The sequence below is a fragment of the Manis pentadactyla genome, chromosome 12 (assembly GCF_030020395.1).
Source record: "Manis pentadactyla isolate mManPen7 chromosome 12, mManPen7.hap1, whole genome shotgun sequence".
Lineage (NCBI taxonomy): Eukaryota > Metazoa > Chordata > Mammalia > Pholidota > Manidae > Manis > Manis pentadactyla.
The window spans coordinates 60,719,559-60,745,591 of record NC_080030.1 but is presented as its reverse complement, the minus strand read 5'-3'; the positions used below and the strand labels follow the sequence as shown (position 1 = coordinate 60,745,591).

General features: G+C 34.6%; 1 protein-coding gene across 3 annotated transcripts in view; it reads left to right on the top strand.

Annotated features, from left to right (window-relative positions):
• LAMA2 (laminin subunit alpha 2) overlaps positions 1–26,033 on the top strand; it is a 631,935-nt gene that overhangs the window by 452,166 nt on the left and 153,736 nt on the right. For 2 of the 3 annotated variants that reach the window (XM_057489270.1, XM_057489269.1), the window contains 3 exons: positions 7,722–7,846; positions 14,000–14,086; positions 17,676–17,869. In XM_057489270.1, coding sequence (XP_057345253.1) covers positions 7,722–7,846; positions 14,000–14,086; positions 17,676–17,869 — 406 coding nt within the window. The remainder of the gene's footprint in view (positions 1–7,721; positions 7,847–13,999; positions 14,087–17,675; positions 17,870–26,033) is intronic. The other variant, XM_057489268.1, reaches the window with a different exon arrangement.

Here is a 26,033-nt window from a genome sequence, read left to right as displayed (position 1 = left end):
ATTTTAATTATTATGTGTCTTGGTGTTGTCCTTCTTGGATCCTTTCTGTTGGGGGTTCTGTGTATTTCCATGGTCTGTTTGATTATTTCCTCCCCCAGTGTGGGGAAGTTTTCAGCAATTATTTCTTCTAAGATACTTTCCATCTCTTTTCCTCTCTCTTCTACTTCTGGTACCCCTATAATATGGATATTGTTCCTTTTGGATTGGTCACACAGTTCTCTTAATATTGTTTCATTCCTGGAGATCCTTTTGTCTCTCTCTATGTCAGCTTCTATGCGTTCCTGTTCTCTGGTTTCAATTCCATCAATGGCCTCTTGCATTCTATCCATTCTGCTTATAAACCCTTCCAGAGTTTGTTTCATTTCTGCAATCTCCTTTCTGGCATCTGTGATCTCCCTCCAGACTTCATCCCATTTCTCTTGCGTATTTCTCTGCATCTCTGTCAGCATGTTTATGATTCTCATTTTGAATTCTTTTTCAGGAAGACTGGTTAGGTCTGTCTCCTTCTCTGGTGTTGTCTCTGTGATCTTTGTCTGCCTGTAGCTTTGCCTTTTCATGGTGATAGGAATAGTTTGCAGAGCTGGAACGAGTGACGGCTGGAAGGACTTCCTTTCTTGTTGGTTTGTGGCCCTCCTCTCCTGGGAGAACAGCGACCTCTAGTGGCTTGTGCTGCGCAGCTGCGTGCAGACAGGGTTTCTGCTTCCTGCCCGGCTGCTATGGAGTTAATCTCCGCTGTTGCTGTGGGCGTGGCCTGGCTCGGGCAGCTACTCCAAAATGGTGGAGTCGCGTTGGAGCAGGAGTGGCTGGGAGGCTATTTATCTCCATAAGGGGCCTCCCTGCTCCCTGCAGCCCAGGGGTTAGGGTGCCCAGAGATCCCGGATTCCCTACCTCTGGATTAAGTGACCCGCCCTGCCCCTTTAAGACTTCCAAAAAGCATCTGCCAAAGCAAAACAACAACCACCAAAAAAAAAAGAAAAAAATTTTTAAATTTAAAAAAAAAAAAAAAAAAATTTTTTTAATTAAAAAAAAAAGGGTGGTCGCTCGTTTTTCTTTATTCTCCGGTGCCAGCCTCAGGCCTCTGCTCACCGGTCTTGCTGCCCTGTTTCCCTAGTATTGGGGTCCCTATCCCTTTAAGACTTCCAAAAAGCGCTCGCCAAAACAAAACAGCAAAAAAGCAGAAAAAAAAAAAATGGTCGCGCACTTTTCTTATGTCCTCTGGCGCCCGGCCTCCGTTGCCCACTCACTGTTCTTGCTGCCCTGTTTCCCTAGCATCCAGGGCCCCGTGGGCATGTACTGTGTCTGCACGCTGGCCCGGATGGCTGGGGCTGGGTGTTCGGCAGTCCTGGGCTCCGTCTCCCTCCCGCTCTGCCTATTCTTCTCCCGCCGGGAGCTGGGGGGAGGGGCGCTCGGCTCCCGCCCGGCCGGGGCTTGTATGTTACCCCCTTCGCGAGGCGCTGGGTTCTCTCAGGTGCGGATGTGGTCTGGATATTGTCCTGTGTCCTCTGGGTCTTTATTCTAGGAAGGGTTGTCTTTGTTCTATTTTCATAGATATATGTGGTTTTGGGAGGAGATTTCCGCTGCTCTACTCACGCCACCATCTTCTGCCCCCTATATTTTCATTACAATAATAAACTTTACTTTTTTTATTTCAGTATAATCACTGACTGGTCATTATTGGTAAACAACAGAAGAGAGTTTTTATTTGTGTTTGATAGCCAACCACTTTTTTTTAGTTCTAGAAGTTTCTCAGTTGATTCTTTCAGTTATTTTCATATTAATAATATTTTTTTGCAAATAATTATATTTGTGCTTTTCCTTGCCAGAAGCTATATCTCATATAATAATTCCATATTTGTACATTGACTAAGTCTTGCAAGAAATGTTAAATAAGAGGTAGTCAGCTTCCTATCTTATTCCTGATTTTAATATGAATGTCTCAAGCCTTTCACCACAAAATATGATGCTGGTATTTACTTTAAGATAAATATTCTTTATTGTGTTAAGAAAATGTCTTTATTCTTGGTTTCTTAAATATATCTTCTTTCAATCCAGATAACATTGAAATTTATCATATGCTTATCTGTGAGTGGAGTGTGGGGTAAAGATGCATTTAAGATATGATTATATGTATTTTTTTTACCTTAAACAGATGAAACTGTCTATTAACCATCCTTGAATTCTGAAATAATTATTTGGTTTTGGTATGATATTCTTTCACCAATCTGCTGGTTTGTAAAATTCAGTAGATAATTTCAGGGAAGAGGGTCAATTGATATATTCTTAAGGGAGAATTAAATGTATTTTTCTTTCTTATGCAGTCTTCATTGGTACTTTTTTAATAGGGTTGGGCAACTTTGTTCATCTTTAAAACAGCCCATGTGACCAATAGGAAATAACTATTATTGCTCTCATGCTGTAACTAAGGGAACTGCAGCATGCAGGGTTATGTTTGCTTTATATGATTAATTTAGAAGCATTCATAAAGGATATATTTCAATTTTTTTTTTTTAGGATAAAAGTTGTTGCCTTTATACTGTCCTATTTGGCCAATTAGCCATTACCACTATTTTTGTGCCTTAATAGCCTCAAGGTCTGTTATCTGTGATACTACTAGATGAAGTGAAAAATAAATATATAGGTACATCAAACATGCACAGCTGATAATTGGTGTGCTCTGAATTTTTTATGTTTTCTTTCAGGCAACTTACAACTGAATTTAGGCAAATAAGGTTGAAAATATGGGTCAGATGGTAATCAGTTAACAAGTTTGATGTGTGTAGAAGTTGCCGAACAATGTGACCTAGAACAAGCTCTAGAAATGTCCCCAATGATGAGGTTTAAGACTTAGGTTTGCCTCTGTTATGTTCAAAATCTTTATAAGTGATTTGGACAAGATCTTCAAATATTCATATGACAACAGGCTAGAAGTGTTACCTAGTGTATTAGATGTTGTTAAAGAATCAAAAAGAGCCTGACAATTGGAACTATGAGCTACAACTGACAATATGAAATTAATATAAAAGGTTTTCAACCTTCGAAGGCTCACTTGTTTATTTGTCAATAAATATTTCTTAATAAATATTTCTAATGTACAGACATTGTGGTTGGTGGTGAGATTACAAAGGTGAGGAATGTATGACCCTTACCCTGTAGGAGTTTATATCCTGCTGTTTAAGGGAAAGAACAGAGGAAATGACACATAATGGCAATTCCTGTGAAATAGGAGTTCGTACTTAACTGTAGATTCATTTGTACAAGTTCAGATGAAGAAAGCAAGTGCATTCAATATATTTGCAAATAAAGGAAGAGACTTAAAATTTCTGTTTCAAGAGAAATTCTAAATAGCCAGGTTTGTTAAATGTTTAACTTGAAAATATATATATATATTAGCTTGAAAAAAGATTTAGGAAGTTATAGTATTCTTTAGACATTTGAGGATGTCCCCTGGGAAATGGGAATTGACTTAATCTGCAGAGCTTCAGCAGGGAGAGCTTGGATCACTGAATAAAAATTAGAGATAGCTATTCTTTCAGCATAAGGAAAAACTTCATGTCTTATAGTTATACAAGATGAAAAGGCCTGCCTTATAAGAATTCATGTATTTAATAATATATTAGGGAAAGTGTGGAGGCATCCTTGCAAGACAAGCTTAGGTTAAGTAACTTCTCACCTTAGGCCCAATATATTATATATTAATTTGAACTTAAGTAGAAGGAATGTGTGCCACCAGCTTTTCCATTACAAAAAAAAAATGCAAGTATCATGTATTTTTAGCTATTATTGAAAAGATACTAGTACATATCACTCCTGAGAATATAATTAAACTCATTAGCCATCTAAAATATAGAAATTATTACTAAAGATTCATTTCTATACAAGAGAAATATTATTCCCACTATTTCAAAGCAGACAGGAAAGTCATAGGAGAGGTTTATGTCAAAAAGTTTCAAAAATAGCATCATGATTTATGTGTGTTTGTTGGCTTAACCAGAATATTTGATTCAGTTAACCAAGTTTAGGATGTCAGCAGCCCTGTGAAAGATTGGCTGTCCAGAGAAGGTTAAATTTCCCTACTGTGAAGAAATTATACAGAGTTGTAGGTATAAGAGAGGCAAACCGTATTTTTAGTAATAATCAACATTGTGTTTTGATTCAATTATAAATGTTATGTTAGGTTACATAAGATAATTCATTATGCAGTGATTCTTTTTTAACAAAACAAAATGATGATAATTATTGTTCAGTATTTATTTTTTGCCATGCATTTTTTGGCACATGTTCATAGCTATAACTGTAAATTATGTTCTTAAAACACTCCCCAGTTAACACTTATTTATCATTTGATGTCTTGCTGAATTATTTGAGATTGGAAATTCATAAATAAATATTTTATCTTGGAACCATATCTCTCACCATGTTACTGTTAAATATGGAATGACTGTCTTATTGCCAAAATATGGTGGTTCCTTGGATGGCTGAATAAGAGAAGATTATGGTACTTATATCAATTATCAAAATATGACAAATCATCTTGCCCTGCTAACCACCTTTCTGTAAAGTCATTAGACTTGAAACTTGGCCAGTTTCATCTATACTAGATGTGAATTCATTCAGTCATTCAAAGCAGTCATTGAACTACCATGTTTCAGTCACTTTGTTGAACTAAAAGGAACATCTAGACTTGTCTTAGGACATCAGAGAATGTTTATCAAAAAAGTGATGTAAAATGAGAGCTGAAATGAATAGATGCTAGCCAGGTAAGAGAAGAAAATACATTCCAGAGCAAGTGTTTTGCATATGAAAAGTCCCAGAAGAGAGAGCATTGCATAATTTGAGAATTTCAAGTAGTCCCATATGGTTTCAGCATAGTATGCAAAGGTTGCAGTGGCTAGAGGTAAGGCTGGAGGGGTAAACAGAGGCCAGATTATAAAGGTCTTTCTTGTCTTGCTAGAGAGTTTGTAATTCATCCTGAGGACAATGGAAAACTATTGAAGGTTTTCAGCAAGACAGTGGCATGGTTTGATATATTCTGTAGGATGATCACGCTGATTGTAATATGGAGAAATCCTTGGATGAGAAAATTTGAAAGCAGGATCTTTAGCTAATGGGCTGTTTTAATAAACTGGATAAAAGATGACAGTGGCCAGATAAAAATAGTAGCAAAAAGGAAGTAAAGAAACAGAGTAATAGAATCATGGAACGTGGTGATCAAATAGGTATCTGGGACAAGAGAAAATTCTAGATTTCTGGCCTGGGTAATCCAGCAGATGATAGTGACCCTAAATGAAATGGAAAATAAAAAAGTATTAGCAGGTTTAGAGAGATTAATTTTTGACATTTCAAATTCAATGTGCTTTTTCATTATGCAGTAAGACCTATCCAAGAAGCAATTAGAAATGAAAATGTGGAACTCATTTGAGATAGCTAGGCTGAATATATAAAATTTAGAGTTTTTGGTCCATAAATAATATCTAAAATTATAGTAATGGATGAAACCACCATGGGAGAATGTCTAGGGGGAAAAAAAAGAAATCAGAGCCAAAGTTAGAATCAAGGACACCAATCTTACAAACAGGAAGGAAAGGGAGAGTCCATGAAAGAGAATAAGAGTAGCCATAGAGGAAGGAGAAAAATCAACAGACCCTGCTGTTTAAAAAAAAACATAGGAAGTGAAATTTTTAAGGACGTTGGCCAGAAATAATCAGTTGCTGCAGACAATTTGTTATCATGAGGACTGATTGTTATCAGTAAAGTTGGATTTAGCAACAAAGATCTTATGAATGAGCCTGAAATGGTTTCAGTGGTGAAATCAGAAGGCTGTTTTAAGGGGGGGGAGAAGTGAAAGAGAGAGGAAGTAGAGACCAGGGATGTAAATAATGATTTTAAAAAGTTTATCAAAAGAAAAGATGGAAGTTCTCAAGGGACTTGGGACCTCAGAGATATTTTTAAGATAGGAAATTCATGACTAACCTTAAACGTTAATGGGGATAATCCAGAAGAGCAGGATAAAGTGCAGATGCTGGAGAAAATGGGGAGGCAGGAAGGTAAGTAAAGCAAGAGTTTAGGAAGAGCTTTGGACAGAGGTCAAATACCCCTTCCTACGAAGAGAATATATGTTACAGTGATGGGTAGTCAAGCAGGAGAGATGGTGGGTAGTTTGGCAGGAAGCTGGGAGAGTGCCAGATGAGGGCTTCCTTTCCTGTAAAAATGGGGCTATCTAGTGATGAGAGTGAGGAAGAGAATTAGATATTTGAAATTTGCATCCTATTATATTGGAACATTGTATCTATTTTTTCATTAAGTTATAAATGCATCTGAAAGTGACACAAAATATTCTCAGATATAGCACCAAAGTTGTAAGTAAACAAATAAACAATGGTCTGAAATTCATTGTGATAATGTCATGGTTTCTCCCCAAGGAACAGCTGTCAAACTGAGTCAACAGGAACTCTCAGAAAGAGTTGACAGAAGTTCCAAAACAAATTTAAATTCTATGGCAATCTCTGTAGAGGGAGTGACTTTGGTTACTGTTTGACATGAATGACCACACATGCCATACCAAACACTGTCTGGCTGTTAGAAGACACATGGAAAATAAATATGTGCTTCTGGGTGGATTGAATGAAGCAAAGAGCCCAGTTTATGGAATGTGTCCCAAGTTCAATATCTAGCCTGCAGGTGTCTCTGTGGCTCCAGCTGAGTTAATCAGATTAGTTCACTAAACATATACATCTATTTTGTTACTGACTTTTTTGCTTCTCAAGTTTCTTCTTATATTGTTTATAAGAAGTCACCCTTTGACGCCTCCAAATCCTGTCTTACAAAATAGAGTTAAAATCAAATTCCAAAGTCCTTTTGTTTCTTCTTTTTTCCTCAACTCCCAAAGTCAAGTGTCACATTTCTAATAAATAACAATCAATAAATATAGCATTCTTGCTGCCAGGTTGATTTCCCAATTACAGACAAAAATTTCCCAAAGTGGACATAAATTATTAAAGGGTAGGATGTTATTTTACCTTTTTACCTCACTTGATTCATCTCAGTGCCTGGCATGAAGTTCTCCTTGTCTTTATTGCACTGAAAATTTTAATTGCAAAAGTACACACTATTCCATATCTACTCGCATTTCCTTGTGGAAATGTTCTAAAACATATTACTGAAGTGTCTCTTAGGCAAGTGTGAAAAAGAAAACAATGCACTGAGATTCCTGGTTGCAGACTGGATCCTCTCTAAAAGAACCATTAACATTTGGCAAGAATTAGATGACTAGCATTCCTAATGTGGTAAGAATTAACCTTTTTCTTTCTATAGCTGCCTCTTAAAACATTCATGCTTTCCACCTTGGTTTGGTTTTAGAAAACTCACCAATGGACACGTACCAAGACCCCAGGATTCTTAGCACTTCCCAGCACCTTATAGAGCAGAAATATAAATGGCCAGATGATACAATAAATTTAGAAATTTGTGAAGTCTTTTCCCAAGAGTAAAGTAATTGAAATATTTATACAGAGATTGACATAGAAAAAAGAGAATAAAAACTCTAATTGTATAGCTACAATACCCAGTATTAGTTTCTCAAATGAAAGAACTTCTTAAAAAATATGTATATCAAGAACTGAGTTTTCTGTCAGTGATGTGTGTGTGTGTGTTTTCACAGGATATGATAAAGTCATCCTAACACTCATTAAATTAAAAGTAAACTGCTCCCTTTTGCTCTACAGAATTGCCAACATCACACTGCTGGTGACTTCTGTGAACGATGTGCTCTTGGATACTACGGAATTGTCAAAGGATTGCCAAATGACTGTCAGCAATGTGCTTGCCCTCTGATTTCTTCTAGCAACAAGTAAGATTGAAAAAATACTATCATATTTCCCAATCAGTACCACCATCTGTATAGCACATGGGATTTCTTTGATTCGGGTATTCTTTTCCACAAAAAAATCTCAATTTAAGAGAGAGATTTTTTAAACAATATAAATATTGACAAAAATGAGTATATAATGCTCTATGGTTTATTTCTCCCTTAAAACTGTGTCCTAACTAATACTTATTAATTAAAATTTAAATACCCATATTAACATGTTTATGAAATAAGTGGTATATGCACAAATGTGCATAATTTCATAAATTTTTATAAAGGTATAGCATTTGCATATACTTCATTATTGAATTCAGCTATGAAGAATTGCTTGGGTGTATACTGTATCATATTTGTGGCTTTTCCAACTCATTTTGTGTGTTTAATTTGCAATTGGTAAAGATTTATCAAGAAAATTCTTGAAAAACAGTGCCATTAAAGCAGGGTGACATAGTGTTCTGCTCCAAAATAAGTCCATATATAATCACAGCCCCCTTTGTGTTAAGGTAGTCTGAGCTTGGTACCATGGAAACACATCCAAAAGGGAAAACAAAAGCTGTAATATTTTATTTCAGTGCTGTCTGAACATTTTGCATTGTTTTATACATTGATAAAAACCTCTAGGAGTTTTTGTTTACCTTTTTGCTAAGGCTGTCTACACTTTCTGCTAAGTGTTTATAGACTTCAACCTCTGTATGGTAAGACATTTTTCTCTAAGAATTTGCTTTTGAAAAGAGGTATGGCGGTGTGTTCAGAACTGGAATCCTGGACACCTTATAATGAGTATGAGCAACTCAGAGGAAGAGATCATTCCACCTGTGCTCAGGTTTTTCTTCATCACTGGCTTTGTCTACATTCTGAAAATATTTTCATGTGAATTGTCCCCCTTTCTTCTGCATGCTCCTTGTTTTTGTTTAACAGAATCACAGGCTTTTTATAGCATATCAAATGTAAATTTTTAGTTAAGTGGAATACTGATGAGGATAAAGCACATGATCTTATTGTCATCCAAACACCAACTGGTAGGTATATAAAAAATATATTATTTTCCCTTTCCTTTCCCTAATCTCTCTTTCCAATTACCAGATCCAAACAAGAGCATGTTATTTATTTCATGGCCTATTAAAATATGAACCATTTGGATTAGAAAAAGTCAATAATTAATTTGTAATTTCCTGTTGGGTGAACTATAACAAAAGCTACAGGAGATCTAAAAGAGAAGCAAACATCTCTTGGAGATGCTCACAGTAACAAAACACTCAGAACACTTGATCACACTTGATTTTGGAAGCTTCAGACAAATTTGAAAGAAGTAATAGTATTTATAATAGATCCTAAACAGTGGTTTGAAAGATTTTTACCGGTGGATATAGTAGGAAATTATATGAGCGAAAGCTTAGAAAACAGAAAACACAAGGCATATATGAGAACTAGTATGAGAGTCAGGAATGGAAGAATGGAAGCTGTATTGTAGAAATCCATGAACATCAGTCTAAGAAACTGCTCTTTCATTTTCTATCAATGAGGGAACACTGCAAGTTTTTGTTTTCTTTCTTTTTAAAGGGTTAATGTGATCAGAGCCCCATTTTAGGAAGACTAATGATAGAGTTGAGTACAGTGAATTGAAACAGGCTGAGAAGAAAAGTAGAGACCAATTAAAAAGCTATCAGACTAGCCTAAGCAAAAGATAATTAGAACCTCAAAGTAGGTAATAGTAACAAGCATGGAGACAAGGGATGGATGTGAGAAAATTGTTGAATGCAGCTCTACAGTTTTAGATTCGAGGGGTTCGCACCAGACAGAAGTTAAGTTAGAGGTTTTTAGCCAGGTTGACCTCCAAAATGCTGTTGTCATTAACTGAAAAGGAGAAAGCAGGGGAGAGATGCTGCAGAAGGAAGACAATTTATGTTCCAAATAGGTTAAAATTGATATGAAGACTCTGTCTGGATGGAAATATGCAAATAGCTGCAGGAAATGGAAATTTGAAAAAATGGAAGGGCAGATGAAGGTAGAGATATGTTAATAAATGATTTAAAGTTGGATAAGATTTCCCAGGGTGATGTTACCCAAGGGCAGCACATGGAAAGACAGAAAGACAGGACTACCTACATCTGGGAAGCCAGAAGAGAAAGGAAAGCCAAGAAAGGAGATGTCGGGGGGCAAGGGAACTGAGGCCACACTGTCACTGCCACCATGAAAAAAAAACAGCAGCAGTGAAGGAGCATCAAATGCTGCTTTCTCAAGGAAGACTGAATATGTACAGTGGCAATTAACTGTAAGGGTCATTGATGAATTTTGACAATAGTTGAAGCAGACATTATTTTATAAAGGTGTGAGTTTATAGCTTTAAGAAATTTCAGGAAGGAAGAGAAAGAGTCTTCCCTTGATTGGTTAGGAGAATCAACTCAAACATATGTTTTCACTTTTGTTTTATATGATTTATATAATTTAAGTATTTTTCTTTAGTGCAAGAATCAAGATACCAAATCACAGTGGCTAGGTCCATGGCTTTTAAGATTTATTGATTGTGACCACTCTAAGAAATACTTTTCTTAAATCATAACCTAGTACACAAAATAGCTAAGTATATATTATATGTCATAACTTTGATTCAATTTTATTCTCTTGCATTATTAGAAGAAATTTTAGTCAAAACTCGCTAAAGTGATTTCATAACCCATTAATATCACCATCTAAAGCTTGGAATATTAGCAGAGAAGAGACCTATACATGGTGAGAAAAGAAGATTTAAAATGCAAAGCAAATCAACTAGCCAGGGCACTTCTTCCTGAGATATAAAAATAGATTCTGAAATATAGACAAAGGGGAGGAGGCTGAGATATCTCTCTTCAATGACTTAAACCTGTGAAAAGTTAAGGGGTAAGGTATGGTGAATGATTATTGGCTTCCACACATTAGTTCAAGCCTTCAATATCTTACTAAAACAAATTATGATCAACATTTAACCATTGTGACAGTTTAACATTACTCACATATCCTCAGTGTTTTTCCACTGCCTACCCAATGAAAGATCAAATTTTTTTAACAGAGTATTAAAAACCCTCTGCAATCTGACCACCTCTCCAGGCTCAATGTGTTCTCTTCCCTTCTACAGTGATTCCAAGTTTGAGTTCCTTGCTCTTCAAACATACTCAGCAATTTTTGTCAAACAGTGAAAGACAAAAACTACATGTTTTCACTTATGTGTGGAATCTAAAAAACAAACAAACACAAACCTCATAGAAACAGTGGAAACAGTGTAGAATGGTAGTTGCCAGGGAGGGCTGGGAAATAGGAGAAATTGGGAGAGGCTGGTAAGATGGTACAGACTTTTAGTTATAAGAGAAATAAAGCCTAAGGAGCTAATGTATAGCTTGTAGAGTTAATTGTACTTTATTGGGTAATTGAAACTTGCTGAGAGACTAGCACTTGTATTCTCTTACACACATCAAAAAAGTAAATATGTGAAGGGATAGATGCATTGATTAACTAGATAGTACAAATCCTTTCATAGCATACACGTACGTCTAATTGTCCCAGGTAAGTTTAAATATATTACAATTTTATTTGCCAAGTATACTGCAGTAAAGCTGAAAAAAGTGCCAATAGATATGTAATGTAATATCAGCTAGTGAAAGTACCACCAGAAAAAATAAAGCAGCCTCAATAAATTCAGAGAGACTGAGGTGCCATTTTCTACAGGATGCCTAATAAAGATCTTTATAAACAGATGGAGCTTGTGCACAGGCATGAATGAAGTGATGCAGAGAGCCATGTGACTGTAAAGAGCAGTTCAGCCAGAGGAAAAAGCAAGTGCACTGGCCTGAAAACGGGCTCATGCTTGGCCTGTGACCTTCAGACAGCAAAAGGTCCAGGTGCCTGGAACAGAATGAATGGTGACAGGAAAGGGTGAGAGGATCTGGAACCAGAGAAGCTCTGGTGGGTAATTAAATATCCTGAAGGCTAAAATCATCCAATGGTAAGAAGTGGCTTAAAACAGGATAATGAAATGATGTTAGAGACAGTAATAAAGCAGCATTTGCAGAGAAGGCATATATGGAATGTGAGAGAAAGAAGGAGACAAAGCTGATTCTGGTTGATGGCAGGGCAAATGAAAGCACTGAGTGCCCCTTGACTGAGATGGGGAAAATTACAGAAAGGTCTGTGGTGTTTTTTGGAGACAGGGAGATGTCTTAGATGTTAGGACAGATGCAGTTTTTAAAGGCTTTAACACTGAATGAGGTCAGGTAGGGGAGAAGGGATGGGACAGGAGGAATTTTCAGGCTGAATTATGAAGCACATTTGAGAGGTCAAGGACATGACCTAGATAGATCCAGCAAAGCAGACTGAAAAGGAACAACCAGTGAACTGGGATAAAAACTGGAAGGGGATGGTATCCAGGAAGCCGACTCATCTCGGTAGTATCCACAGGGGACAACACAGAGTAGCAGACTAATTTTAGAAATTCTGTTGACACGAAATTGGAATTAGCCAACATAAGGAAATGGAAAAGCTGGCCACCAAGAGAAGCACGAGGATTTCTGAGTGACCCTGCAGACAATACGATAATTAAGAACTGATGAGAGAGTTTTGGGCAGAAAGAATATATTCTAACTTCAAGTAAGATGTGATTCCTACTTTCTCCTTCATAAGTATTTACATGAGATTGATAATAAGGAGAGGTTTCAGTTCACCATATCATAATTCAAAAAAGCTTGTATCATCTATTCAAGGAGAATCATTACTTCACTACATAGTAATTGAGACAGATATGTTTCTGTAAATGAATGTAATTTATTTTGGCTCTCTAGAGTATCACTTGAAGTATCTAAAAATCTGTTTCTAAGTGCCTATATATGTACATGAATTTGTGTGCGTGTGTGTGTGTGTGTGTGTGTGTGTGTGTGTGTGTGTGTGGTGCATGAACAGATGCACTTAGCATCAAGCTTTAAAGAGCTGAAAGCTTGCCAAAATGTGTCAATTATGTGTTTGTGGATCTATTTTTGTGGAAGCAGACGATAAATTTGTTGGATAATGAGTTTGTGAGTTGTAGACCAATTATTCACATATTTTGGAAGGGTTAGAATTTATTGCTCATTCATGTATTGATTTAACACGTTAGAAGCCAGTGAAAATCGGGTACGTATGGCACCTGACCAAAAGTACTTATGGTCCTGGTCTATACACCTTATTTCTTTTTCAGAAAAGCATCACATTGTTTAACAGACCAACAAAAGGAAAAGTGGATTTCCAGCATTACTATTTTGGAACAAATATATATATGTTGTTTCTTTCTAAGTTTCCAGTGCACCATGCAGTTTTATCCAGTGGGAATGTGGCACTACTTACAGCTGAGAGAAGTTTGGAACAACCCAAAACTACATGTTAATAGAATTTAATTTTCAAGTCTTGTCAAGTCTTTCTTTTATAAGTTAAGATGATCAGAAATCCTAGAGCAGGCCTGACTGGCTGTGGTCTACCAATATGGTAGTAAAAACAGGGCAAGTTATATAAGGCCTACTTATTAGAAAAGATCATAACATTGTCAGGAGTCTTATTCATTTTCCCCTCTTTCCCCACACTAAATCCACATTACTTTGTGTTTAAAGTAAAATGTAGTTTGAAATCTGTATGTAAATTGGAAAAGGCACTCTTACTTTAAGTCAAATATTTATTCACTTTATATGTTGAGGTGAATGCATAAAAATCTGGGCTGAGTTTTCAAAAAGAAATTACGTAACTTTTAGGGCCCTTTGTTTCTACCTGAAAGATACTCAGTAGTACATATCTGTATCAGACGAACATGTTTAAATTCTACTCATGTTTTTCTTTTGATTCATGAAAAATGGGACGCTTTGGCTGGGTGTTTAATAATCTAGTTTTTAAAATTTCAAAATTTTAACAATGATGAATTGTTAATTCATCAAAAACCAACCACGTTTATTGGTTAACTATTATCTGTAGTGTTTACTGTGATATCCTACCCTTGAATAGGAAATTATAAGTAATTATAAGTATGGCATTTATAATCACCTAAAAATAAGTTCCAATCATCTAGGTAATGGATAGAATTACTTAAAGTTATAAAATAGATGGACTACAAGATCTTTTACGATCTTCATTTTTCCTCTGGTTCAGCCTCAGCCCTACTTGTGTCACCGAAGGCCCGGATGATTACCGCTGCACAGCCTGCCCGCGGGGGTATGAAGGCCAGTACTGTGAACGGTATGAACAGACATGATACACAGAGAATGATAGTACACAGAGCTTATATAACAAAGCATTGCAGTAGAAAAGTATTCATCATTTTCATGTTTTTATTTTCATATTCTGGTAGTTTCATATTCTTTCAGAACTATTTTTATGCCTTTAGACCTTCTCCATAGAAAGTTGTTGACTTCTGTCTTATATTTAGACTTTCTCAAAGATTCAAAATTATTTCACAATTATCCAATTTATATTTTAGTGTATGTACAATCAGACAAATGTACATAAATTCCAGTCATGTGTTTCTTTTGATTCATGAAAAATAGGACACTTTTATACACACCCATATACACTATATATGTAAATATATATGTAGAGCAAGAGGGCTTTTTACAAGAAAAAGAATAAATTTCCAAAAGTTTATCAGTAGTTAACAATAATAAAAAGCTGGCCACACATGATTCTCATTTTAATTCACTGGAAACTGTTAGCTTCAACTAAAGGTATACATATCACTGTTCTGAGCACTATGGTATGATATCAGCAAGTGTATAGATAATTCAGAATATAAATAGTATCAAGCATCCTTAATTAGAACTATCCAAACAATAAAGCATTTATTATTCAGTTCTCCTTTTCAACAAACATTCAACAAAAATGTTTCGACAAACATTATTCAAATGCTTCCTCTCACCACATGTTTTAATAAAACCTGATAATGCATGTATGTAACACTTAAACTGAATAATAACTGTAATACAAATGGTAAATTAAGAAGTATATTTCTAGACTGTCTAGTAAAGTCATAATTAATATCTTCTGAATCCATATTTTCTATAAGATCAGTATCCTGGCTATTCAAGCTTATCACCACCATTTGTAGCATGCCTAAGAACCAACACAGAAACCTCCTCTTCCATAGAAGGACAAAAGGCTTAAGAATTTACCCCACCTTCCCCCACTGTCGCATAGCCAATAACTAGTGTGGGACTATGAAAGTCCAGCTCCTTTGCCCTGAAGTCGAGCAAATGTTTAGTATTATTTTATGCTTCAGAGCTTTCTGTGGAGTCACGTTAAGAGGGCATACCACCTGGTGTCACACCATTACTGGGATCTTTTCCATGTCCTGTTTCACCAACTCATTGGCTGAATTCCTCCAGGAACACTTCTTTAAATTATTAACCTCTTTGCAAATATGAATTGATTATATCATCACCCCTTTAAGAATCTTCTTTTGATATAACCAGCAATGGTTATGTTAATAATGGAAATAAGTAGGTACCTAAATAATTAAACTTAAGTTTTATAGATTCCAATGCAGTTTCTATAAGTTTGCAAAATATATTTCCAAATAATTCTATATGTGGTAACTCTAAGCACAATATCCAATACTTACATATGTAATAGAGCATTCACAATTTCCATGCCAAGAGAAATTAAAAGCATTTAAATAACTCAAAGCAATACAAAAATTTAAAAAATATTTCCATTTGTTTTGGAGATATGTACATCCTTTGAATATATATATGTGTTGTTAATGTCCACCAGTGTGCTTTGGTATTCATGGTTCAGCTAATATTCATTTCATGCCCTTGTAAACACCAGTAGGATAATGACTAAAAACATCCCTGGACACCAAAGGGATTATCTGTAGTAATTTATGAGAAAATGTTTGATAGTATAACTACATTTATAAATTGGAGTTCCCACTATCTGTGAAAGCATGTATATAGAAAAGACTGAAAGGGTACACTGCAATTATTGTTTTAAGGCAGAATGATCACAGAAAATTTATTTTTTTTAAATCCATTAATATTTAATCAATAAGAGTTGACAGTTCATATAGCACATAGATGAGCAGGGTCATACACTATCAAATGTGAATGACTTGAATTGTTTTTGCAGTTCTCAAATGTTGTTAAAGCTTTACATTCATCACCAAAGGTCTTGGTTAAATTTTTATTGTAACCTTCCATATAAATTTGTTCCACTTCTAAGAGCTTCTTAAATCATTTAAATCACTTTGTGACCTGCCCAAACTCATCAACTCAGGTCTAAAACTGCTAAAATGTCTTGTGTGTCCCTGTAATGTAGAAACCCCTCCCCATGCCATATCTTCATTACTCTTGTAATAAACTCTTTGAACATTTAATTAATTTGAACCTACTAGAATAGAATTGTTTTACCTACAAGTATTAAGAAACAATTAAGTAGGCTTATTTAAATGGTACTTTTATTGAGCATTTATAATATTACATTGGAAATAACAAAACCATAAATGTGTAAAAGCCTAATATTACAGATAATATTCTTCTTGCTTTGCTCTTTCTAACCAGCACTGGATGAATTAATTTTCACAATCAGCTGTTCAAATTTCCACAATCCTGAGCCACTAAGGATTGTCCAGAGTCATCTGCCAGTATTTATATCTTTTGGCTTCAACTTCCTTTTGTCTCTTGACTTCCTCCCATATTGGCCTATTGAACAAAAATTCTGACTTTTGATTATATATTATAGGCTGACTATATATATGATTTATTATCCAATCCAGGATACTCTAAAGAGAGACAGGAAGTGTATTAATAATTAAGCCAGGACAACAGATAATCTGGGACCATCCTGAGTAAACCAGAGGGTAGGGTCTTGCTAGCACCTTGTAGTTACCAAACTTCCAGGAACATAACCCATAGTATATACTTAGATGAAAGGACATGTAGAGAGTCAATGAATGGATTACATTCGGTTCATTCAGTTGAGATCCCTTTCTAATTTCTCAAATTGGTGTTATATACTTATTTCATTTGCACACATTAACTTACTTCCATGGATACATAATGAAAACTCCATTGTGAGAAAGATGTAGTAGAAAGGAAAGACCAAAGAATTAAATAGAAAATCTAGTAATTTATTGCCACATACCTTTCTTCTTTCTGTTCATTAGCAAAGTTAATAGGTTGAATTATTTGGTCATTTTGATCTCTAAAATGCATGAATCTAAGAAATCCCAGGAGTCAATATATAATTTTATTCATTTCTAATTTAAAAAAGAAGTATGGTCTAAAGCAATGGTAGGCAAACTATGGCCCACAAAATTTGGCCCATTGCCTGATATGGTATCACAATCAAGTAAAGAATGGTTTTTACAGGCAAACATCTACAATTGGTTTGATGATAGGAAGCATTAAATTTGAACCTTAGTTAAGTAAATTTGATACCTCAACAAGAATTCCATTCTTCTCTTTAAGAGATTGGTTTTACATTATTGGCAGATTATTATTACAAAATAATTTGTGCTCTATTGTTATTATTATTTTTATATTTTGAATTTCATCACCAAAAAAAGCTTGAAAATTTATTTCTCTCTCACTGTATGATTTTTATTTTGCCTCCTAACCTGCATAGCCTAAAATATTTACCATCTAGCTCCTTACAGGAAAAGCTTGTTGACCCCTGACCTATTGACTCTGGGTATCAGTTTTGTTTCAATCAAAACTGTACACAGACAACAGCAATATATAAACAACAAAAACATAGAAAAATAACATATAAAAAACAATTTAGAGACATGACTTATTATTAATTTTGTTTTGTGACTGTTTAAATCCAGGTGTGCCCCTGGCTATGCTGGCAGCCCAAGCAGCCCTGGAGGCTCCTGCCAAGAATGTGAGTGTGACCCCGATGGCTCCCTGCCTGTGCCCTGTGACCCTGTCACAGGGCTCTGCATGTGCCGACCTGGAGCCACGGGGCAGAAGTGTGACGGCTGTGAGGCCTGGCATGCACGGGAAGGCATGGAGTGTGTTTGTACGTATACTAACTTAGCTTTTAGTTCTGGGACCTCGGTTCCATTACTGTCTCATTTCCAGTGAGGAAGATGGACTTTTCTTTTTTAGCAGTAGCCAATACCATCCTTCATTCTTTCTGACACTATCTAACTACCTGCTGTTTTCGTCTCCATCCTGCTGAAAAAATCCTCGGCATGCTTTAGTCAGTACATTGAAGACCTACAACAAAGCTCCTGGAGGCATATTTTATTTTATTTTGTCCATCTCAGAGTTTGCAGTTTTATCTAAAATTGGCATTGCCTTTGTGACAGATTAAAAATCTGGGTTTATTAAATTTTTAAAAATCCTCCTGGATTTGTAATCATCTGGACAGACACTTTAAGCCTTGAATTACAACTGACTTTTCTTTTCCTAGCTTTTACAGAAATTCATACTGCTTCCTAACTTTCTCTTGAATTACAGAACCTGGAGGCACTAACAATGAACCTGAGTTAGCTCTTTTTTTTAAATGCTTCTGGTTTCAGTAATGCCATATTGAAAGAACATTGAATATCAATAATTAAATAAAATTCTTGGATCTTATAGACATTTTAATCTAAAATAGGTTATTTATAAATTTAGGGAGGGACTGTTATACTATCGTATTATTTTCCTTGAGGGAATACACATTAGTCTTAATTCTCTTTAGCAAATAGAATGTAAAGTATTTCAGTATGTTTATTTCAATATTTACCTATTTCAAACTATTTATGCATGCTGTTGTTCTGGTTTTAACATCTTATGTGTGTCTAAATCATAATAGCATTTTAATTAGAATTTTTGTTTTTGCTCTGTTCCTCAAAAGTGAAGGCTGGCTTTTAAAATAATCCACAAAGTAATGACAGGGTGTGTTCAGGAGTCTAGGTATTTAAGTTATTTTTTCTATGTATTTGAACCATCTTTAATGAAAATGTAGTACATTTAAAATTTTTTTAAAAGTCAAGGTTGATGGGAGGGGAGAGATTAAATGTAATATGTAGTATGCATTTACGGTATCATTATTATTAATATATACATACTCCTTCTTCTCAAGCATAATGATATATTTTAATGATAATTGTAGTGGACTTCCAGAGTAATCCAACTAGTTTTAATAGTGTTTTCAAGTTAAATTACTTCCATGGATATATATAACTAGATAATATTTAGATATTCTTAATGTAAACACTGAACAGTCCTTGAATTTTGAATTATCAATTTTATTAGTCATCTAGAAGTAAAGTTGACATTAAAAGATCACATTTGGTGCAAAGCAGAAAAAAATTACACCACCACATTAAAATCTGTTGTACATAAACTAATGGGATTATTTTCTGAACATTTCACTTAAGGGAATTGTCATTCTGCCCATCAAATAGCAGTGGCTCTAAATGCTTATTCAGTTGATGATCAATACTTTATATACATTTAAATACACTTACAATAAGAAAATTCAACCCTTTTTCCCTGTTCTATCTATGGATTTTAAATTTTCCAGTATCCCATGTGATAATAACAATAGTGCCAGGTACAAAGTTATACCAGCCTTATAGTGTTCATTTGCATTATTCTTGTCCCATAGGGAAATGTATTTCCAACGGCTATACATGATATTTAGTTCAGTTGCTCTGTTCAGGAAATTTTAATATTATTGTGGAGGATTAAATAATATATTTTGCTTATACAAAAAAAGTTTTAAATTACGGGGACTTTTAAAAACATATCTAGAAAGTTTCTATAAAACATGATTATTTTATATATTAATATTTCTTTTATACTTTTGAGATATTTGTAATATTTTTATTTTATACATTTCATTTGTGTAGATTTATAGATTTTCCTATACTGCTCTTAAACATTAGTGTTTTCCACTTACTTCTAAGACTATTTTCTCTTCACCCTTCATTAGGTTAACCATTAAAAATTGTTAAAGAGACTATCTGCAGATGTTTCTTCTTTTCTCATCTTTTAAAATTTCTCCTGTTGTGGAAAAATATGCCATGGTTCTATTATGTTGGCATTTCCCAGGATTCAGTTTCTACTTCCAGTTTTGAAATGAGATAAGAAATGAAGACACAAGTGAGGACATAACTGATTTATCCTTAATTCTCTTTTTGATATCTTTCTATATCCTTAAACTAAATCAGAGCAAGAAACCAAAGAACAGACTCACCTGGCACGTTTGATTGGCAGGACCTGTTTTATCATATGTGATTACAGTGGAACTTTGTAAGGCCCATGGGTGGGAGTGGATGGAGGGAGCCAGGTCGGGGCAAGAAAATATGTATGTAGGAAGGGAAATGTCTTCTAAGAAAAGCTGCTTCTGAGCTTGAAGCCCGTGTTACCTCAATGAAGAATAAAGGCCAAAATGGTGCTGGCTGTTAATATGGAACCAACTTTAAAAATAAGATTGTAAAAATAAGATGTTTCTCCTAATAGACAGAAATTAACACTCGGTTTAGTAGCATGTATTGTATAAGTAATTTTCTAACTTTGGTTATTGTCTAGAAGAAAAAATTTAATTTGGTCCACATCATGGATTTGTATATTAAAAAAAAAGTGTGATAAATAACCTAGGCATGATCATTGTATTATCTCAGGTGAGCTGCATATTGGTGGAAAGACTCCATATACTTACACAAAGTTAGATTATGCTCTTAATTTATTTAACAGAAGATAAAAAATTTTACTGTAGCAATCAGGCAACACAGAGCAAGTGAAGAAATCATGGAGGAGCTTCCCTTGACCACCTAAATTCCTAAAAGAGACTTGTAACCACCACAGATAATTACCAGTGAGCAATCTATCATGAAGAATTTACACAAATAGACTGAGCCTTAATAGGAAATTTTTAGACACCAGAGTCTCTCATATTTAGTGAGCTAAATTCAGCCCACCAAGGTTATCAGCCCTTCCAAGCAGAGGCAGTGCCTAGGCATACCTAACCAATCTACCTGCCTTCCGATCCCAGGTATTTCCTTCCACCACATGCTTCAACATAATAGTAATTCCATAATTACTGTACTGAGAATTTACCATTTACCAGATGCTATGTTAAGCACTTTTACATGCTCTTCTTTAAATTCTTATAACATCCCTCTATATTATTATCTCTATTGTGTGATAATAAAACTGAATTAGGTGATTTAAGTCACTTTTCCAACGTTTGCTGTGACTTTTTAACAGAGCTATGACTTGAACCTAGGTCTGTCTTGCATCTTTTTCTTAATCTCTATGTTGAGTCCCAATGCAAGACACAAAAAGCAAGCATAATTTTCCCAATATAATTAACATTAACTAATTAATTATTTACTCATTTAATTCTTCTGTGCTTAGAGTCCATGTTACCTCAATGAAGAAAAAAAATAAAATGGCCAAAATAATATATATGATGTCAATAGGTACAGTTTTTTTTTTCTGCTAGTGATTGAGACTCTAAGATTCAAAACATTACAGTAGTTATAGATTCTTATTTGTCATAGATTGTCAAGTGAGGTCGTGTCCTCTATGTAGGTGAAGAGACACACTACCTGGGTGTTCAGATTTCTTTCAAGGCCTTTTTATCTTTTCCTAACAGGAATATTTTGGGGCAGCTCTACAGTGTATTCTTTATGCATGTTAGTGAGTTCTGAATAGGTATTCTATTGGGCTTCCCAAATCAGAAATTTTCTTTAGGAAATCAGATTAATATAAATCCAACCTACTCTTTCAACCTCATTCATAATTTACATGCCATTTTATAAAATGAGAACAACCACCTGCCTTTCTGAAATTTGAGAATGGGCAAGAAAGTCATTACTTATTTAATAGTAAAGTTTTGTTTGTGAAACTCAAAACTTGAATTTGTTCATGTCCTGTTTTCTACAAACTTGTAGTTAAAATAGAAACAACTTATGTGATGTTTAAAATAGATTATGAGTGGCATAGTAAAGTATATTATTCTCTTGGAGAACAGAAATTAAAATTAGGAGCTGTTGGCAAGATGCTATGCCATAGAGAGTGCCTGAAATAGCACTTTATAAATATCAAATTGATGCTTACTTTTATTAATTGCATGTGAAATATTAGGAACATATTATCTTTATTATGTATAGTCACCATTTATCTAAAACATAACATTTAAGATGCTATTTTGCTTGCCAGTGTTTTCAAAAGTGATTATAAAGTGTGTTTTTTACCTGCGATCTAAGGAAAGCCTAGCTAAGTGTGGTAACACACTTTAACTCTGTAAAATACATACCTTCAGCCATTTTGTGAAACCTGAGGTCTGAAGTTTCATCCTAATTTGATAGTGACCTGCAGACACCCATCAAGGTTACTGTTTTTAATATCCAATTGCTACCAAGGATCTTATCACAATACGTAATGCAGAGGCCCTTATATATTATCAGTAGAATACTGCCGTGCTCTTATAATCAAAGACGAATGGCAGTTATTGCTCTCTGTATAAGAGAACAGGAACAAAAGAGTGAAAAGTGGTTGATCACTGTAAAGAACATGGGATGCTCTATAAAAGATGATAAAAAAACATCTGTTGACCTCCAGATGCTATTTAATGAGCTTTGACCTTAATTGATGGACATGTGACTACCCTCCAACCTAGCTCCTTAAATGCCATCCACTCTCTGGCCCCGCTTAGTCCCCAGGCACTAGTTCCTATTCAAAGATCAGTATGTTACTCTAGTTTTCTACAACTCTAAACCTTAGCATGCTGTTCAAATCCAGGTGCCAGGGAATCTATAAAGGTGACATGTGTTTATGCTGTTTGAACCTTTCCCACATGTTTTGTTAGTACCAGATGCTTTGAGTTTCCTGTTATCAACCTTCAGGTCCAGGCTAACAATGTCATAGAACAGCAACTATCACTGTGACTCTTGTTAATTTTCCTGGTTATTGGCAGTCAGTCTCAGTGGTTTGTATGTCACATTGAGAAAGCCACTCTATTAATGGATTTTAAGGAGTTATGCTGTTGAATTGTCATATAGAGGAGGTTGATCACTATTTCCTTTATTTTCTGTCAGGCTTTATTTAAGAGTTAATGCCGTTTGATTGCAGTTTTCACTCCGCTAGATCCAGAAAGTTTATTGACTTTGAAGAACAATAGAATCCTATGATCAAAGTCAGAAGAAATTGTATAAATAAGATAGCCTGGTCATCTCTTTTTCTGTGGTGTCCCTGAAACAGACTGTCTCCTGAGGCCAGGAAGCATGCTGTTATGAGGTGACTCTTGAAAGTTTGAATTCTGGCAGGCCACGTACAAACTGTAACATTAGATTAGTTAGCTTTTCTAAACCTCGTTTCATCATCTATAAAATGTAATACACATATGCAAAGTAAGTTAAATGGATGTTCAATAAATTCTGGACATTATCATGGTTACTATTTGACCATTTTTTTCAAAAGCATGGTAATTTGTGCAGCTCACCAGTTTCTGATGAAATATTTATGTTAGGCAGAATTCTGATTTTCTGTAATTATCTGTAATTCTAGGTTGTTTAAAAACACCTTTTATGATCACTATATATTTTCTCATCTAAGTTCTTCCCATGGCAATATTTGTAGATTCATAAATATCCCCATTGTAACTATTTTTCTTTTCTTTAAAATGAGGGTATTAGAAATACTTCGTAGAACTGCTATAAACATTAGCTGAGATAATGACAAGATACAACATATTGCTTGCTTTGTAGAATATTGTGTAGATAAAAGCTACGGTCCCATTATTATTGTTTCCATTTGATTTTTGAAAAGCTACATCATACTTGAACTATACTGAACTTGTTTTTCATATACATTTAAGTACAGAATTCTGTTTTAACATTATATTAAATAACACTTATACATAAATATAAAAATCTTAAAATTATATAAAAATTAGATCTGTAATATCAGCTGCATGATTTGTTCCTTACATGTAAGTTGTATATTATATAATAAGTTATATAAAATATATGAATATAAATTATATATGATAAATATATAAGAATTTATAATAAATATATGTAAATTATATATTATAAATATAAATTACATATATAGCAACTTGATACATGAACAAATTTATCAGCCTCATCTAAAGCCTTCAGAAGAATTCCTTTCCCTTTAATCAAAGACATCACAAAGAAAGCATTCTTAATTAATTTAAAACCAAATTTTATTTTAGAAGATACTTATTTATATATAATAATAACCCTAAATACATGCTAATCTAAAATTTTCTCCTTGAAAAGGAAAAGGAAGAGAGAAATACAAAATTCACATCAAGAGCCTAAATGTAGAATTAACTTAAAACATGACTATTAAGACACCAATTTTATCTTTTATTAGAAATGTATATTTACTCATTTTATCTCTATTTGATTATTAAATTTATGTATATTTACCTAAAATTGGTTAATAGTTCTGGCCTTTTCAAAAACACTTCGTGCACTCATGTTAGCTTTCCTTTCTTTGGTTTGGCTGCTGTGTGTGAATTTTTTGTGACAGTAAGCCAGTAGTTATTATGCATGGGGGACTCTGATAGAAATGCAGTATTTTGTACTAATTGCTAACAGAAAGATCTGTAATATCAGCTGCATGATTTGTTCCTTACATGTGCCCAGCTATAACGATCTGAATTTAGTACTGCATTTGTTAATATTAGACACAAATTTATCCTGACACTTTTATAGGCAAAGCCTCAGAAACATTTAGTCATGTAAAATATAATCATAGTCTTGAAATATTTGCTTCTGCTCCCAGGCACTTTAGGCAGGATCTCACTTGATATCCTGTTTCTATTGCTGAGTAGTAGAATGGTTTGGAGAGGTTCTTTTGGGGCCCTGATTATAAAATAGGTGTTAATTTACACTAAGCAATGACTTTACCCTTATCAAAGAACAATTGTTACCAGCATGTGAGTATTCCATGTCTCTACTCTTCCAATCTCCCCTATCATAGTGAATTAAATGTGGTTTTAGTTTGCATTCCCATTTCCAGTGTTTATTGCCAGACATTCAGGCTTTTTGGGGACAAATAAAAGTAACTTGTGTACAAGTTAAATATTTTGTGTCAGAAAAAAATAGCAAACTATTATGTAAGAGGCACATTTCTCCCATGTGTTTAACTTATAACTATATGAACTAGACTTACACAGAAGCTTTGAAAAAAATCCCCATAGCTGTTATTCATAAGTCTTTCTGACCCATTTGGACAGATGTTAGTATATTACTTGGAGTATGCAATAAAACATACCTTTCACTTAGGGAGATATGCTTTCACCTTGTTCCCCAAAAAGCAAATACAGATACCATAGGACATGGGATAACAATAAACCTTTAGGTACAGATACATAAAATAGAATGTATGAGTCCTTGAAAGAGCAATTAAATACATTTTCATTTCAACAACTGAAGATGAAGAACCAAAACAGATGGGCAGGAGGTAGAATAAATGAGAGAAAACTCAGTATTCATCATGCCTCTTGGCACTCTAGCTCACCAATTTACTCTGTCATATATTACAGTAAATCAGATGTAGTTCTGCATTTCAGTCCCTGATTTATTCTTATGTAAGGTAAAAACTGAGAAGACTGAGAAAAATATTCCCTGGAAATTTCTGGAATCATCAGTAAGGAGCCTCTACCCATACTGTTATCAATGAGCTGACTCAATTCTTTCATGGTAATGGGTAGGTTATAAATTGTAAATAAGTTAGAGAAAGGGCTGGCAAAGGATTACTGAAAAACACACCACCCTAAAAAGCAGGGTGAGATATTGTATCATCAAGTATCTTCAAGATCTTGAAAATGAAAAAAGCATATGCTTGCTCACAGCCTGGGAACATTTGCCCAAAATACATCTTCACAGGAAGTTGACTGGAATTTTTAAACAATAATGAACTTGGACTCCATAGGAAAAGAAACCTCATATTCTTCTTGACTTTTACAATTAAGAATTGTTGCTAATATTTGATTTTTAACCTATAAAGTGCAATTTGTAAGTCTCTGATCTGAATTCATGCTCTAAATAGCACATGCAAATCTTGGGAAAGTGTATCACTTATCTATGGGTTGCACTCCAAAAATGTGTAGCCTGAAACAACAAATCTGTGTATCCTCAAGATTCTGTAGGTTGGTAGTTTGGCTGGGTTTCACTGAATCGATGGGTAGTTCCTTTGTGGTCATG